Source organism: Ursus maritimus, unplaced genomic scaffold (assembly GCF_017311325.1).
Source record: "Ursus maritimus isolate PB19 unplaced genomic scaffold, ASM1731132v1 scaffold_16, whole genome shotgun sequence".
Lineage (NCBI taxonomy): Eukaryota > Metazoa > Chordata > Mammalia > Carnivora > Ursidae > Ursus > Ursus maritimus.
In genome coordinates, this window is record NW_024424008.1 from 17,968,800 (window position 1) to 17,982,999 (window position 14,200).

Sequence of the window (14,200 nt, forward strand, 5' to 3'; positions counted from 1 at the left end):
TCCCCTCTCACTGTAGCCAGCTGCCCACACAGCACCAGATAAAAGGGTGTGTGGACTGTACTCATCAATCATCAGATTGAAGAAACAATGGCAAATTAATTTCTTCCCCAAGGTAGGCCAGTGTTGCCATCTTTCTTGATAAAATGGAATGTTGTCAATCATTTCACGAGATGCCAAACTACCTTTCCTTAATCATTAATAAATAAGTTTGCTACCTACAACAGAATTCAAAATTTGAAGCCACTGAAGCAAAAATATATTTTTCTTTTAAAGAAATGCTGTTGAACAAATCATGTCTATTTTTTCTCTAACCACTTCACACTTCCTTTGTTTCTTTTATCCCTTAAATATAGATTTTTCTGGCCTAGTTGTCTTCACAAGTTCATGTTCTCAAGGGGCAAACCCACAATGAAAATAAAAACAGTAATAACTGCTAGCATATATTTACATGCGCCTGGCACCTTCCATGTTCCAGGCTTTGTTCTACATGCTTTACCTGTGGGAGTTCACTTAAACACACAACATACCTAGGAATAGATACTGTTGTTATCACAATATTACTCTGAGGAAACAAATGCACAAAGATGAAGTAACATGGCCAATGTTTCCAAGTTTTCAACCTAACACATCAAATCTGAAAGTGGTTGCCATTCTTGGGGCACCTAGGTGGCACAGTAGGTTAAGTGTCCAACTCTTAGTTTCGGCTCCAGTTGTGATCTCAGGGTCATGAGATTAAGCCCCACGTTGGGCTCCATGCTCATCACAGTCTGCCCCTCCCTGGCTTCTCATAAATAAATAGATCTTAAGAAAAAAAAAGTGGTTGCCATTCCCAGTATATCCCCACCCCTACATCCTAGCAGTTAAGCACCAGTGATTTTTCGGTTCCCCCATCTGTTCAATTTTATTTGCATATCCTAAGCATATATTTAAACATGTGGGTCCTGTTCTTAGTTGCTTTTGCTAGAAATTGGGAAAAAAATCTCAGTCTCCATCATCAATGGGAAATATTAAATAAATTACAGTACTATCCTACTGTGAAATATAATACAGTCTTTAAAAAGAATGAGGCATATGCAAATATAGTAACATGGAAAATGTCCGTGATATATTACTGAGTGAAAAGAACAAATTATAAAACAAATGATCCAACAAACAAATGTCAAACATCTGTATGTGCCTAAGCATATAGGAAAATGTCTGGAAGAATATGCCAAATTCTGGAGAAGAAAGAGGATTGAAAAGTAGGGGAAATAAGGAAAAGTGAATTGTTTACTTTTTGATAATAGGCTCATGCTATATTTATAATGCAAAAAAGAATGTTAAACAATGTCTGAAAGGCTAAAATTATTTGGTGAAGCCATTACTTAGCCAGATCTTTCCCCCACCGATTATTTATTCCATTTTATTTTTCCAAATTTATTTTCCTTTCCCTCCCCCACACACAGTCTGGGCACCAATTATAATGGACTTTTTCTTTTCTAAACACTTCTTGGATTTTCTTATGCTTCCACCTCAACTCAGAGTACTCTCTTTACCATTAAATTCAGTCTCTCTAAAGAAAACCATACATATTATATTTTGGTACATATTTCATAAAAGGAAAAATGTAAATATCCAGGAAATTTTCTGTATTTTGAATCATCCAGGTTTAATACATTTTAAATATATTGCTTCCTGAATTGTAAAGCATCCAAAACTAATAAAGAGCTATGAAGTTTCTTAACACATATTTCTTTGTATAAAAAAATGGCTTACTTAAACATTTTGGACATTGTGATTGCCTTGAATGATTTTTAGAATGAAGTAAAATACACACACACAAAAGAAAAAGATGCATGTCACTCTAAAAATTTTAAAAATCAAAAACAAGTTTCTTACCATTGTGAGGGTAAATGGATGGTTTTCTAATGCAGACACACTGGGACAATGTAGAATAATATACTAGAAAACAACAAACATAATTTTTAAATGACCAAGAAAGAAGTTCAAGTATTCTCATGATGGCACAAATACTAATTTTCAAAAATTATATGAAGATAAAGGGAATTTCAGGCACATGGGTGGCTCAGTCAGTTAAGCATTTGACTCTTGATTTCAGCTCAGGTCATGATCTCAGGGTTGCGAGATCAAGCTCTGCACTGGGCTCCAAGCTGGGCATGGAGCCTGCTTAAGATTCTCTCTCCCCTCCTCTGTCTCTCCCCCTTTCCCTGTCACTATAAAAAATAAAATAAAATAAAAATAAAAATAAGTAAATACATACATAAATAAAAGTTGCTGGACACTTACTCACCTGGCCAGGTCTTGCTTTAAAATTTTCTTTGATCATTCGGATTTCCATGACATCTGAGGGATGACTTATGACCGAGATAATGGTGACTGGTTTATTGCTCCGGATACACCTGTAAAGTCTCTCAGCACAATACAGGCACAAAGGTCCAGAAATCCAAAGCCAAGTCTAATGGAGAATTTTTAAAATATACTTTAAGAAATACTTGTGTTGTAGGAATCTTTATATCCTACTCAATTGTTTCATACATTACAGTAATGGTATTGTAATCTGTATTTTAAATAATAAAATGTAAAGAAAAACTAGCAAAAAATAAGATGCTCACTGCAACTTATTCAAACAAGACTAAATATAAAAGAAGTAATGTGCCACATTAATAGGTATGCGTACTTTGTTTCATATTTCCTTCTGTGCATACAGAATAAATACAAAATACATGTATATACAATATCTTCATCTAAAAAGAGAAGAAAGGGAAGTTAAATGCTCAAACCTGAAGACAATTTTAGAAAAAAAATGTACCAGTCCAATGTTTGTTAAAAAAAAAAAAAAGAATGGGGCACCTGGGTGGCACAGCGGTTAAGCGTCTGCCTTCGGCTCAGGGCGTGATCCCAGAGTTATGGGATCGAGCCCCACATCAGGCTCCTCTGCTGTGAGCCTGCTTCTTCCTCTCCCACTCCCCCTGCTTATGTTCCCTCTCTGCCTGGCTGTCTCGATCTCTGTCGAATAAATAAATAAATAAATAAATAAATAAATAAAATCTTTAAAAAAAAGAAAAGAAAAGAAAAAAGAAATCCTGGATATATGTATGAATATTTTTTTTTATTTTAAGGTATTAAAATGTTCTAATTTTCAGGAGTAATTGGAATTCTTCAAACTATCAGGTAAGTTTTTTTTTTTAAGTTTATTTATTTATTTTTTACTTGAGTGTAGTTGACACACAATGTTATGTTAGTTTCAGCTGTACAACTTAGTGATTTGACAAGTTTATACATTATCCTATATTCACTATAAGTATGGCTACCATCTCTCCCATTACATCACTATTACAATATCATTATGTTTTCTTATGCCATGCCTTTTACTCAACCCTGGGTATTTTTAATGCACATAATATATGCATTATGTATATACATAATGTATATACAATATAAAATATGTATATGAATGTATTTTAAAATATAGGGTATACTAAGCATGTTGCTTCCAACTTACTTTTACATAATAAAAATAATATGAACAGAAGGTATTTTATAGAATTTGGAAAGTGTGACAATTTTGCATGTGTGCTGGATGGATAGCCCCGATCCCAGGATAACCCACTGCATATGCTCAGAAGTACAGAAGCCTGTCCTGTGTAGCCAACCCTTCTCCTAGAACAGCATGCCATATTTCCCCCATAACTGGGAACCCTCCGACCCAAATTTATTTTAACAGTTACTTTTTTCTAAACCTTATTTACATAGCTATTTCAGACCTTACTCCTTCCATGCAGACAGATCATGCCTCTTCCTGATATTTAGTTGGATGCTGTGTGGGTAGTAGGCATCACAAGACAAGCCTTGCAATGCAGCAGGCTTGCAACTTTGAAACAGTCACTTACCCCTCGAGCATCAAGTTCCACATAAGTAAAATGGGAGTCACATTACCTGTCCTGCCTAACAGATAGCATTGTGAGAAGCCAAGAAAACTCTGAAAATTGCAAAGTCTATGAGAAACCTAGAGGATTATTATTAAAAATAAACACACAACTAACATACTCATTCCAAAGTCATCTATAAATTCACTCTGCTTTTTGACTCCTCTTTCTTCTCTTTTGAAAAGAGGTATTTGACATCACTGTCCCATACTTCCACCTGCCATAGTCAGAGTACAGCTTGTTAATTCCCACATCGGCAGCTCCCATACCCCCATGGGAAGATTAGGGCCCTTATGGAACCACTTGCTGGGTATTTGGATAAGAAGTTTTCCAAGAGCAAGCATTTTAGTCAAAGACCTGGTTTTGGACTCTACTTCTACCTGTATTAGGTTGTAGAGTTTGCTCAAGGTATTTTATGTATTTAAGTCACAATTTCATCATCAGAAAATTAAGGATGAATTTAATTGCTTCAAAGGGCTATTGTGAATATTAAAAGAAATTATGCATGCAGTACATTTTAGCACAGCATCTAGCAGATGATACCAAGCATTCGATAAATTAATTTTACAATTTATCATTGATAATATTATACATAATATCATACCATATTATGCTATACCATAATAATAATTATAACTAGTCCTTTCACTATTGTTTTTATTATTCAAACTACTTTTCTCAATGGACAGGGAAAATATCTTTGTCACCTCTCTTTTGGAAAGCACAAGTGCCACAGTATGCAAAGATTATATGACCAGTTATACGACCAGGAATTTTTTATATTCTGTAATATCATAGGTCTTTCTTCTTGAACTGCCAGCTGCCTCTAATGGAAAAATAGATGCTATCTTGCTGTTGAAACATCCTGAAATGTTCTATAATTGTGTTATATACCTTCAAAAACATGTTTAAATGCAATGCTGATCAATAATTATGGAAATATGGACTTTGAGGAGACCATCAAAGATATAAAATTAATCTGACCTGTGGAAAATTAGCTTGAAACCTGGGTTCTTCCATACAAATGTTCACGAATCTGTTTTGGGTAAGTTCATCTGGTTTTGAAAGTCCTCCAGAGAAAGTTTCATGAAAATGTTCCAAGGCATGGTCTGGTGAGTGAACATTCTGGTAGTGGGTTCCATTAGGATTGATGCAGCCAGGAGGGTGGGTATCTAAATTAGCTTGATACTTCAGCAGCCCTCTGAAATCAAATTAAGGGAAAAAGAGGAAGATTAAAATGAAATTGAAATCAGAGGACACAGTGTAAGAAAATAGCCTCTTTTTCTTATTAACTTTCCATAGCATTTATCTGAAAAGTGCTTTTCATATATCTTATTTAGGAGCAATTGAGAAATCCTAAAACTTTTAATAAATTCTTTATTTTTAATAAATTCTAATTATTCTTTATTATTAAACCAAGAGTTTTAGCCCTTAAACAATAGAAATACAAGGTAGGGAAGACCACATCAACCTTTCCAACTATTCTTAAATTTCACAGCCTTTATTTCAACTCTATTATGCATGCATACAATCATATATCAGTTTTCACTTCAATAAATACTATAGTGATGAGTACTTTTGCTGTATCTTCAAACACAAATGGGAAAGTATAGGGATCATATCTGATTTGGCTAAGACTGGATAAAAAAGGCCTTGATGATTTACACAGATATTAAACAAACATAACAGAAACTGGAAGCTTGCATCTCCTTTGGTCTGAAAATAATTAATATACAGCAATTAGACCCTAGACATATTTATTTTTCAATTTCTCCATAACCAAAACCACATAAAAGACTCTAAAATAATTGATCAGGCAGGAAAGCTTATAACCCTAAAATACCATTCTGACTGTTTCATGTTTTGTGACCTCCTAAGACCAACCATTCAACTTTCTGTGTTTTATGTAGTTATTAATAAAAAATTAAGATCTACCTCATGGGGATAGTGCATCAAGTGGCAGATCATGCAAAACATCAAAAAAGATCCCTATTGCATAAGCAAATCTTGAGGAAAAACTTAAGATTTTGAAAACCATTGGAAATTTGTCAGTGTGTTTTATTTTTATTTTAAACATACTAAAATTTTGGTATCCAAAACTATTTTTCCTGGTTGGCTAAGAATGTATTCTTAAATTACTCTTCAAGTTACCAAATAATTAACTTTAGTGTGCACAGCTACAATGATTTTATAAATGATTTTGCAAATATATTTTGAAACACCAAATTATAACTGAATAATAAGACTAAAGAGATCCAATATATGAAAATTAGAAAAGCAGTGGCCAAGGCAGTCTTTGCTAGAACTCACCATCTACTCAACCTGATCATTCTCCTTTTGCTAATGTTCATTCACTTTCTCTCTTCTTTTTTTAAAAAATATTTTATGTGTTTATTTGAGAGAGAGAGAGACTGCACCTGAGCAGGGGGAGGGGCAGAGGGAGAGGGAGAAGCAGACTCCCTGCAGAGCAGGGTGCCTGAGATCATGACCCAAGCCAAAGGCATATGCTTAACTCACTGAGCCATCCAAGTGCCCCTCTCTCCTCTTTATTATTTTCATCTATATATTTTCATCTATATATATATCTATATTACTTTCATCCTTTTGAGTAATCATACTGAAGACATCAGAGCGCATAGTATATGTTATAGTATATATCTATGTAGCAGGCTGTATTATGTAACATCAATGGCACCCCACACACCCATTCTTTAAAGCAATGCAATAGATATGGCCTAGGTACAGAGTAAATTAATGGTTATTATAAAAGTGTGAGCCAAGTATAGAACCCTTCCTAGAATTCTAGTCATATAATACAATCATTGTGGTATTATACTTGGAGAACCTATGAATTTGATTCAGCTTTCATTACAAGTCAAGATTTACCCAAACCTGTTGCTCCTACTGACCATCCCAAGGCTGACAGGTGGGTAGGCCAAAAATCTCAGGCATTTATTCTACTGGCCTGAAATTGAACAAGCATTGCATAATGTATTTGGCACTATTCGAGGTGATTCTACAAAGTTCGATAAGGAGTCAACTCTGGTCCCTGATCCTCAAATACTTAAAATCTAGTTTAGAAGACATCTTGGGAGAAGCTGAATGGAAGTCAGACCATAGGTAATTGGGCTAGAGTATTTTAATAAGACCTTAGTAATGTGTGGTAAACACAGGCCCCAAACAGAGCAATTTATATACATTTCACACTATATGCACAACAACTGCATGACATAGGAATTATTATTCCCATTTTACAAATTAAGAAACTATTTTAATGAATTAAATAACACCCCAGAGTCACACAGCTGATACGTGGCAGAGCCAAGATTTGAACCCAGTTCTGACTCAAATTCTAGGCTCTTCTTCACCTGTCATTATACTCCATGTTAGTTCATTGGATCCTTACAACATATCTGAGAAAGGTAAGGAGAGGAAGATTAATATTTAAGATAGGATGTCAGGATTTTTTAAACATCTATTTCTCACTTAAGCTTGAAAACAAAATAAACAGGGTAAGCGTTTTGATGCCCATTACACAGATGAGAGACTTAAGGCTTTGTTTAGGTAAGAGATTAACTAAATGGTCTTCTAAGCATGGGATTTAGAAACCTCCTCTCCCTCATTCCAAAAACCTATACCATATACAGTAAATCAGTTGGTTAAAGAAGTTGACATTAAGGAAAGAGGTTCAAAATAACAAAAGCCTGGAAATAAAGTCAGATAACGGGGGAGGGGAAGGAAGTGTGTGTGTGTGTGTGTGTGTGTGTGTGTGTGTGTGTGTGTCCGCGCCCGTTGGAAAAGGGTTGCTTAACATAGGCAAATGAATGTTATTTACTAAGTCTTAACTGTTTATTTACTCAGGTCTTAAGTGTTCAGGTGGGCAGGACCCATTGCTAATGATCTGTAGAATGACAAACGTTGTTACTATGCAGTAGAAATCTTCAGGCCAGCTCAGTCAAATAAAGCATTGCTGTTCTTGGTATTTCAAGGGGTATGTAATATTCTAAAATCCCTTTCAGGGGTGCCTGGTATATCTCAGTGATGTGGGCAACAACGAAGATCAGCATTGTCTGGCATACAAACACAGAGCTGCATGTTCCTAAAAGCTCTGTTGCATTTGGAAAGATTGCATTAAACTCTAAAGAAAGACATGTATATCTGCTGAAATAAATTAGATACTAGGGATTAAAAACAATCATAAAACAAAAAAAATCACACATAAGATACAACTCAATTTAAACAAACATGCTCACAGTGAAGTAAACAGAATAAAGAGATGATATCTGATATTTATCTATCAATCCAAATATATCCATAATATCTAGTCTACATTTCTATTAAAAATTCTTCAGAATGAAATTATTTTAATGGGCACCAAATACAATGTTTAAAGAAATATTATATTCTAAGAATGCATATTCTAAAAATTCCAAGAAATTCTGCACTGGTACAAAAGAAATGAGAACTTCTAAAAAGTAAGTTATTGCATTTTACTAGACTTGAAAACTAACATAAAATAAATTGGTTTGGTTAGAACTATGCTCCCTCCTTTTCCAAATCTATAACTAGGTAGAGCTGTACATTTTTGTTCAATGAATACATTGGTCTTTAATTTCAGGATTTTGTCCATAGACAGAATGGAGGGGTTGGGGAAGGCCTCCTACAGGGGAAGGTCTCTGTACTTTGGTCTCTGACCTGGCCACTGGCTAGCAGTGTGGTCTTGGGAAGATAACAGCTTCGAACGTTCTCACTTATTCTAAGATGGGGCCACTGATCTTCACCACACAAATTTGTTATAAAGGTTACGGAAATAGGCAGTAAGGCATGAAGCACCTTACTGATATGCCCAATACCTATCCTTTCAACACAGAGTTCAAAATCTGCCAGTGCGCTTCCATGTAACCCATCAGTATCTTTGCCGTCCTATTTAGCCAAATCTAACCTGAGATTCTGTGCTTGTTTTTCTTTTTGATGAGTGATATTTTTTATTTGTTATCATTGTCTGTCTATAGATCTTTTCTCTCTTATCCATGTTTCTTTGATGGAAACAATTACAAAATGAGACCGAAAAAAGAACATTTTAATGGGGTTTTAAGTCAGGTAACCTATGCCATTTAGCTTGAGAGTAGCTTAAAATAACATATAGCTCTCAAATTAAAAGGGATTTTTTAAAAGATTTATTTTGGAGGGGGGAGGGGCAGGGAGGATGGAGAGAATCTCAAGCAGACATCCAGCTGAGCGTGAGCATGTCTCGTGCATTTATATAACCCCACATACGTCCATACTCACTGCCAAACCTGTCTGCCCTCTAGCAAGTTTCTGGCACATGGTAGACCTTCAACACATTTCTAGTGAATTGATTTTCAAACCAAATAATCACATAATCTGTTTGCATATAGCAAGGGCATAGAAGTTAAAATAAAGAGAACATTCTCGTACATACTGTTGTATCTTTCATAATTAAATGATAAATAATGTGAAAGGAAAAACAGGAAGGGAAAAAGACGTCCATGAATGGTAAACAAAGAGGCTTGCCAAGTTGAGATGGTGATAGAGCAGGGGTAGAGGAAGAAGGCACACAGACAATGTAGGAATAAGAATGCTTATCACCCATTTTTTAGTTGTACTATGTTTCAAAGGAGAGATTTTGAAATATCTTTGGAATGTCTAGTGTTCTATCATGAGAAATCAAGGATATTATGGTGTATCAAAATACATGGTTGTGGATGCTATTGTTTTTATACTCATAAGGACTTCAGTATGTGCTTTCAAAACTCAACAGAGTTCCAAAAAATAGGTTTATTTCTTTTTTTTCCTTTTTTCTTCAAGAGCCATTATAGTTACAATACTACCATTTCTTTAATGACAAAGTCATACAAAATAATACAGTACACAGAATAAATCCCACTAGGTTACAACACAGAAATCATAAAAATATTTTATGGCAAAAATTAAATAATACAGAATGCCATGCATTCTGGAGAGTCACAAAATCATTCTTACTTTAATTGCATGTTAAAAATATCTAACAAATGCAGTGTCACTTATGTAACCTTTATGTTTGTGATTTTAAAATCCTTTTTTAAAGTAGAGAAAAAAATCCTTGTCCCATGAGGAACCTACTTTCTTTCCTAGTATTCTATAACACAAAATGTTTCTTTACAGAAAAAATAGAACAACCTGTTTCTAGCTGTTCTTTTTACTTTGCTCCAATACAAAAAAAGAGCTTAAGAAAATACACTCAAATTCATTATTTCAAAACCCATTGGAATTCATTGACTTCTATGGAATCTATTAGAATGCACACTGCATAAGGTCAAGGAGTCATCCCGTGCCTCACCTATATTGCTGGTGCCTAGAACAGCGCCTATAATCTATAGCAAGCGTTCAATATATATTCGTTGAATGACTTCATGAATGACTGGAAGTATACATTCAACTTTTTGTTTGGGTTGCTGTTGAAACACATGATTGAGGAGTCATCTGGCTTTAACAAACACAGAAGAGGTCTGAACTCATAATCCAACTTCAAAAAAGATGTCTAGATGTTAGGAAATGGTATTTAGTAAAGTAAACCATGTATGCACATTCACCTTTGTTAAGAAATACCATTAAATCAGTCTGCAACTTACATCATCCTTCTTCACTCTTGAGTACGTCTAAGTTCATCCTGAGATCTCAGCCCTGCCCTGACCCTGATCCAATTCTAATCTAAGCAGACAAGTTATCAAGCGAGTCAAGTTGTCCACCTACTTCTTAGCAGCATGTAGAAGTGGCATGCTTTCCTAAGCTAAGAATCCAGCTTACATCAGGGAACCTCTAAGCATCTGAGTACATATCAGATCAAAGCTTTCACTCCCACCCCACTTTGTCTGGTCTAGACAGGTCCTTGCCTCTTCATTCTTTCCTGGGCACTTGCTACTGACATCTGAGTGTACTTACATCCTGCAGCTTGACTGGAACGCATATTGTGTCTACCTCTTGCTGATGGTGTTGTCCAACATATAAGACTGGGCAACACAGACAGGGCCAGCATCATGGGTATGTGACCTTTGCAGTCTCATGGAACCATGCTCTTAGATAGGCCCCATGATTGGACCAACACTCTGTTGTCACCATCTTGAAATGCTTAATAATTTTTTATCAAAGGGCCTCACATTTCTGTTTTGCAGTGAGCCCTGCAATTTAAGTAGCTAGCCACAGACACTATGCAGCTGGCAAAACTAAACCTTGGAGCCTAAGAACACAGGATCAAGACCGGAACATTCCTTGAGTGTGTAAAGTTAAATAGGTCATTTTATGAACTTTCCTTAGCTGAAAAAGTGAGATAGTCCATGTTTCTCTCTACTCCACGGATATATAAAGTAAAGGACTTTGATGTCTTAGGAAGAAGAAAACGTATAAGCATCCGATATTTCTTAGTATATCTTCTGCTTTCAGGCCTCACTAAAATGGCAGTGGGAATAAAAGAATGATTTCACATTTCAGAAAAACATTAATGTACTAAAAATATTTCTTAAATGTAGCCCTTGTTCCTTCTCCTTTCTCCCCAACTTTGTTACCCTTCACCTCCAGCCAGGACCACTTGTTATTATGAATAAGATCCAGGAAGAAAAGTGAGATTAAAATTATGTGAGAAAGAATTTGGTCTGAAACTCACTATTCCTATCCTCAAAGTGGGGAAAAAATAAACTCGCAATTTAGATTAAAAACTCATGAACAAAAGTAGCTTCCAGCACAACTGAATTTATCTACATGAAAATGCTCTGTCTATACTACATCAATCTACCTATTCATATGGAATCCCTATGGGAGAAAACACCACATGACCTCAATACCTACCCCCTACCTGCTTCCAGGATAAACTATCAGCAAAAGTAAATAAATCATAAGACCTTAGTCCAGAATTGTTATACAGAAAAAATCTTTTTTTACACAAAAATGAAAATCCTATAAATGGGAAATTAGAAGTGGGGGGAAAAACACATCTTAAAGACCACAGTTGTATAGAACATTATGTTATTAACATATGAGAAATATGTAAATATTATGTGACAGAGATTTGGATCCCAGATAAGAGAGACTTCATTCATGAGGAATTGTCTTCACTCTATATATTCGGCTAAAAAATTCAAAAGCCAAAAAGTGAAAGGAAACAAAGAGATGAAATTGTTTTCTTCTGTAATCCAAAGAATTTTTAGCCACAGAATTACACAAAAATCCCTAATAAAAAATGTGCCAATTTGCAAGACAACCTAAATAATCAAGACTTAAAAGCTAATTCCTCTGGCACAGAAATTGATATACTAGTTACCATATGAACTTATTACCAAGAGACACTAAACATAAGCAACAGTCCCAAAATGGGAATCTAATTACACTGAAACAAATACACAAATTATTTTTTATTGTTATCTGCAATGTTTTGATAATTGGGGAAACCTGAAAGGGCCTAGAAGGACAACAAATTCCAAGCTAAAAGCCAATTAATACAATTCCACTTAATCCAGGACATACTCAATGGTGACTTGTGACAGGGATTCCATTGATAAAGATGGGCAAGAAACATTCTTGCCCTCAAAAACACTATAATTTACCTAGGATATATCACTGCTGTATTGCCTTTTCTCTTTCCTATTGGAACTCACAGATACATAATGGGGTAGGTAGAAGAGAGCACTGGACTGTTCTACCATTCAGCCACATCTCCAGCTGTAGCCCGACGTTCTCCCTCTTATATAAGATTTTACATAGTGTATCCTATTCTGTACTTCTGGATATACTGTGTTTATGGTAATTTCCCTCTTCCCCCTGGATATTTTCAAGGAGTATACATGTAGGTTCTTTCTTTTTTTCTGTGCAATTCCCATTCTCCTTAATCTATGTTGTTAGCCAGGACAGGCACCATTCTGAGGCTTGGTAACAGATTTCAAAAGATGTGGACCACCTGTCCACTGAATAAAGAGCTACAAAGACACAGTGTACCAAGAATACTGGTAAGAGTATCTCTTCCACTGTATTTTTATTAGCTCCAGTCTAGAACCTAGCTTTTTTCATTGTTATTTTCAAGTCACCTAGAAGAATTTTGGACGTTAAAGTACCACATAGATATAATTTTATCATTAGAATTATTTTAAAGTTATATTTATTATTGTGCCATAATAAGGTTGAACATTGTAAGAAACATTTATTAAGCAATACAAAAATTTTCATTTTCTTCTTACTGTCTTCTCAGAGGACTAAATTTCATCTTCAAAACCTTGAAATCTACGTAACTTGTAACAAAATTGAATTTCTTACTCAAAACAAAATATACACATACACACCAACTTTATAGGTATATTGGACAGTTATCCCAGATTTTCACATGACTTGAACATATTTCATTCATAAGCAAGGTACTTCCAAACCATGAATAAATAATTCATTAATTCAAGAAAAGAATAGTAATTAAATGCATAGATTCTGGGGTCAGACTGTGTGTCAATCCCCTATCAGGCCCTAGCTAGGTGGCTTTAAATACTCATTTAATCTAACCTTCTGCGCCTCATTTTCCCATTTGTAAAATGAGGATAATAATAGTACTTACCTCATAGTGCTATGAGACTAAAGAAAACGACAACAACAACTCTGAGGCATGTAGGGGGAGTATATATGTATGTGTGCATAAATTAGTGCTAAGAACAGTACTTGTCAAAAACGGAATTATTATATAAACCTTGGAAATTATTATGAGTCTCACCATTATCCTCTAAAATGACAATGCAATTGACAGGTCCAAAACCATATTTATCAGGTAAGTTCTTACAGAACCTTTATGTGAGAAGAAAATTGCCCCAGTGTTTCTTATTTTCCCCACAATCTATATTGTTTTTAACTCTGGATAAAACTGAAGTGGAGACACAAAATGTATAAATGTAATATTATGGCTCTCTAGTAAAACTCTAGCTTTAAGAAGCTTCATTCGGTTCAGTTATTATTTTTTTTAAAGATTTTATTTATTTATTTGACAGAGAGACAGCTAGCGAGAGAGGGAACACAAGCAGGGGGAGTGGGAGAGGAAGAAGCAGGCTCATAGCGGAGGAGCCTGATGTGGGGCTCGATCCCATAACGCGGGGATCACGCCCTGAGCCGAAGGCAGACGCCCAACCGCTGTGCCACCCAGGCGCCCCCGGTTCAGTTATTTTTAACTTCCTTTACGCCACAAACAGCCTTGGGAATCTAATGAAAGCTAGTGTGTGTGTGTGTGTGTGTGTGTGTGTGTGTGTGTGTGT

The 14,200-nt window shown here is 35.3% G+C and overlaps 1 protein-coding gene across 1 annotated transcript in view; it reads right to left on the reverse strand.

Annotated features, from left to right (window-relative positions):
- The window catches only part of NOX4 (NADPH oxidase 4), a 183,745-nt gene that overhangs the window by 108,302 nt on the left and 61,243 nt on the right, over positions 1-14,200 (reverse strand). Inside the window, exons 9-11 of the mRNA XM_008704443.2 lie at positions 4,911-5,127; positions 2,291-2,455; positions 1,879-1,941 (exon numbers count right to left, since the gene is read on the reverse strand). Of these exons, the coding sequence (XP_008702665.2) occupies positions 1,879-1,941; positions 2,291-2,455; positions 4,911-5,127 (445 nt within the window). The remainder of the gene's footprint in view (positions 1-1,878; positions 1,942-2,290; positions 2,456-4,910; positions 5,128-14,200) is intronic.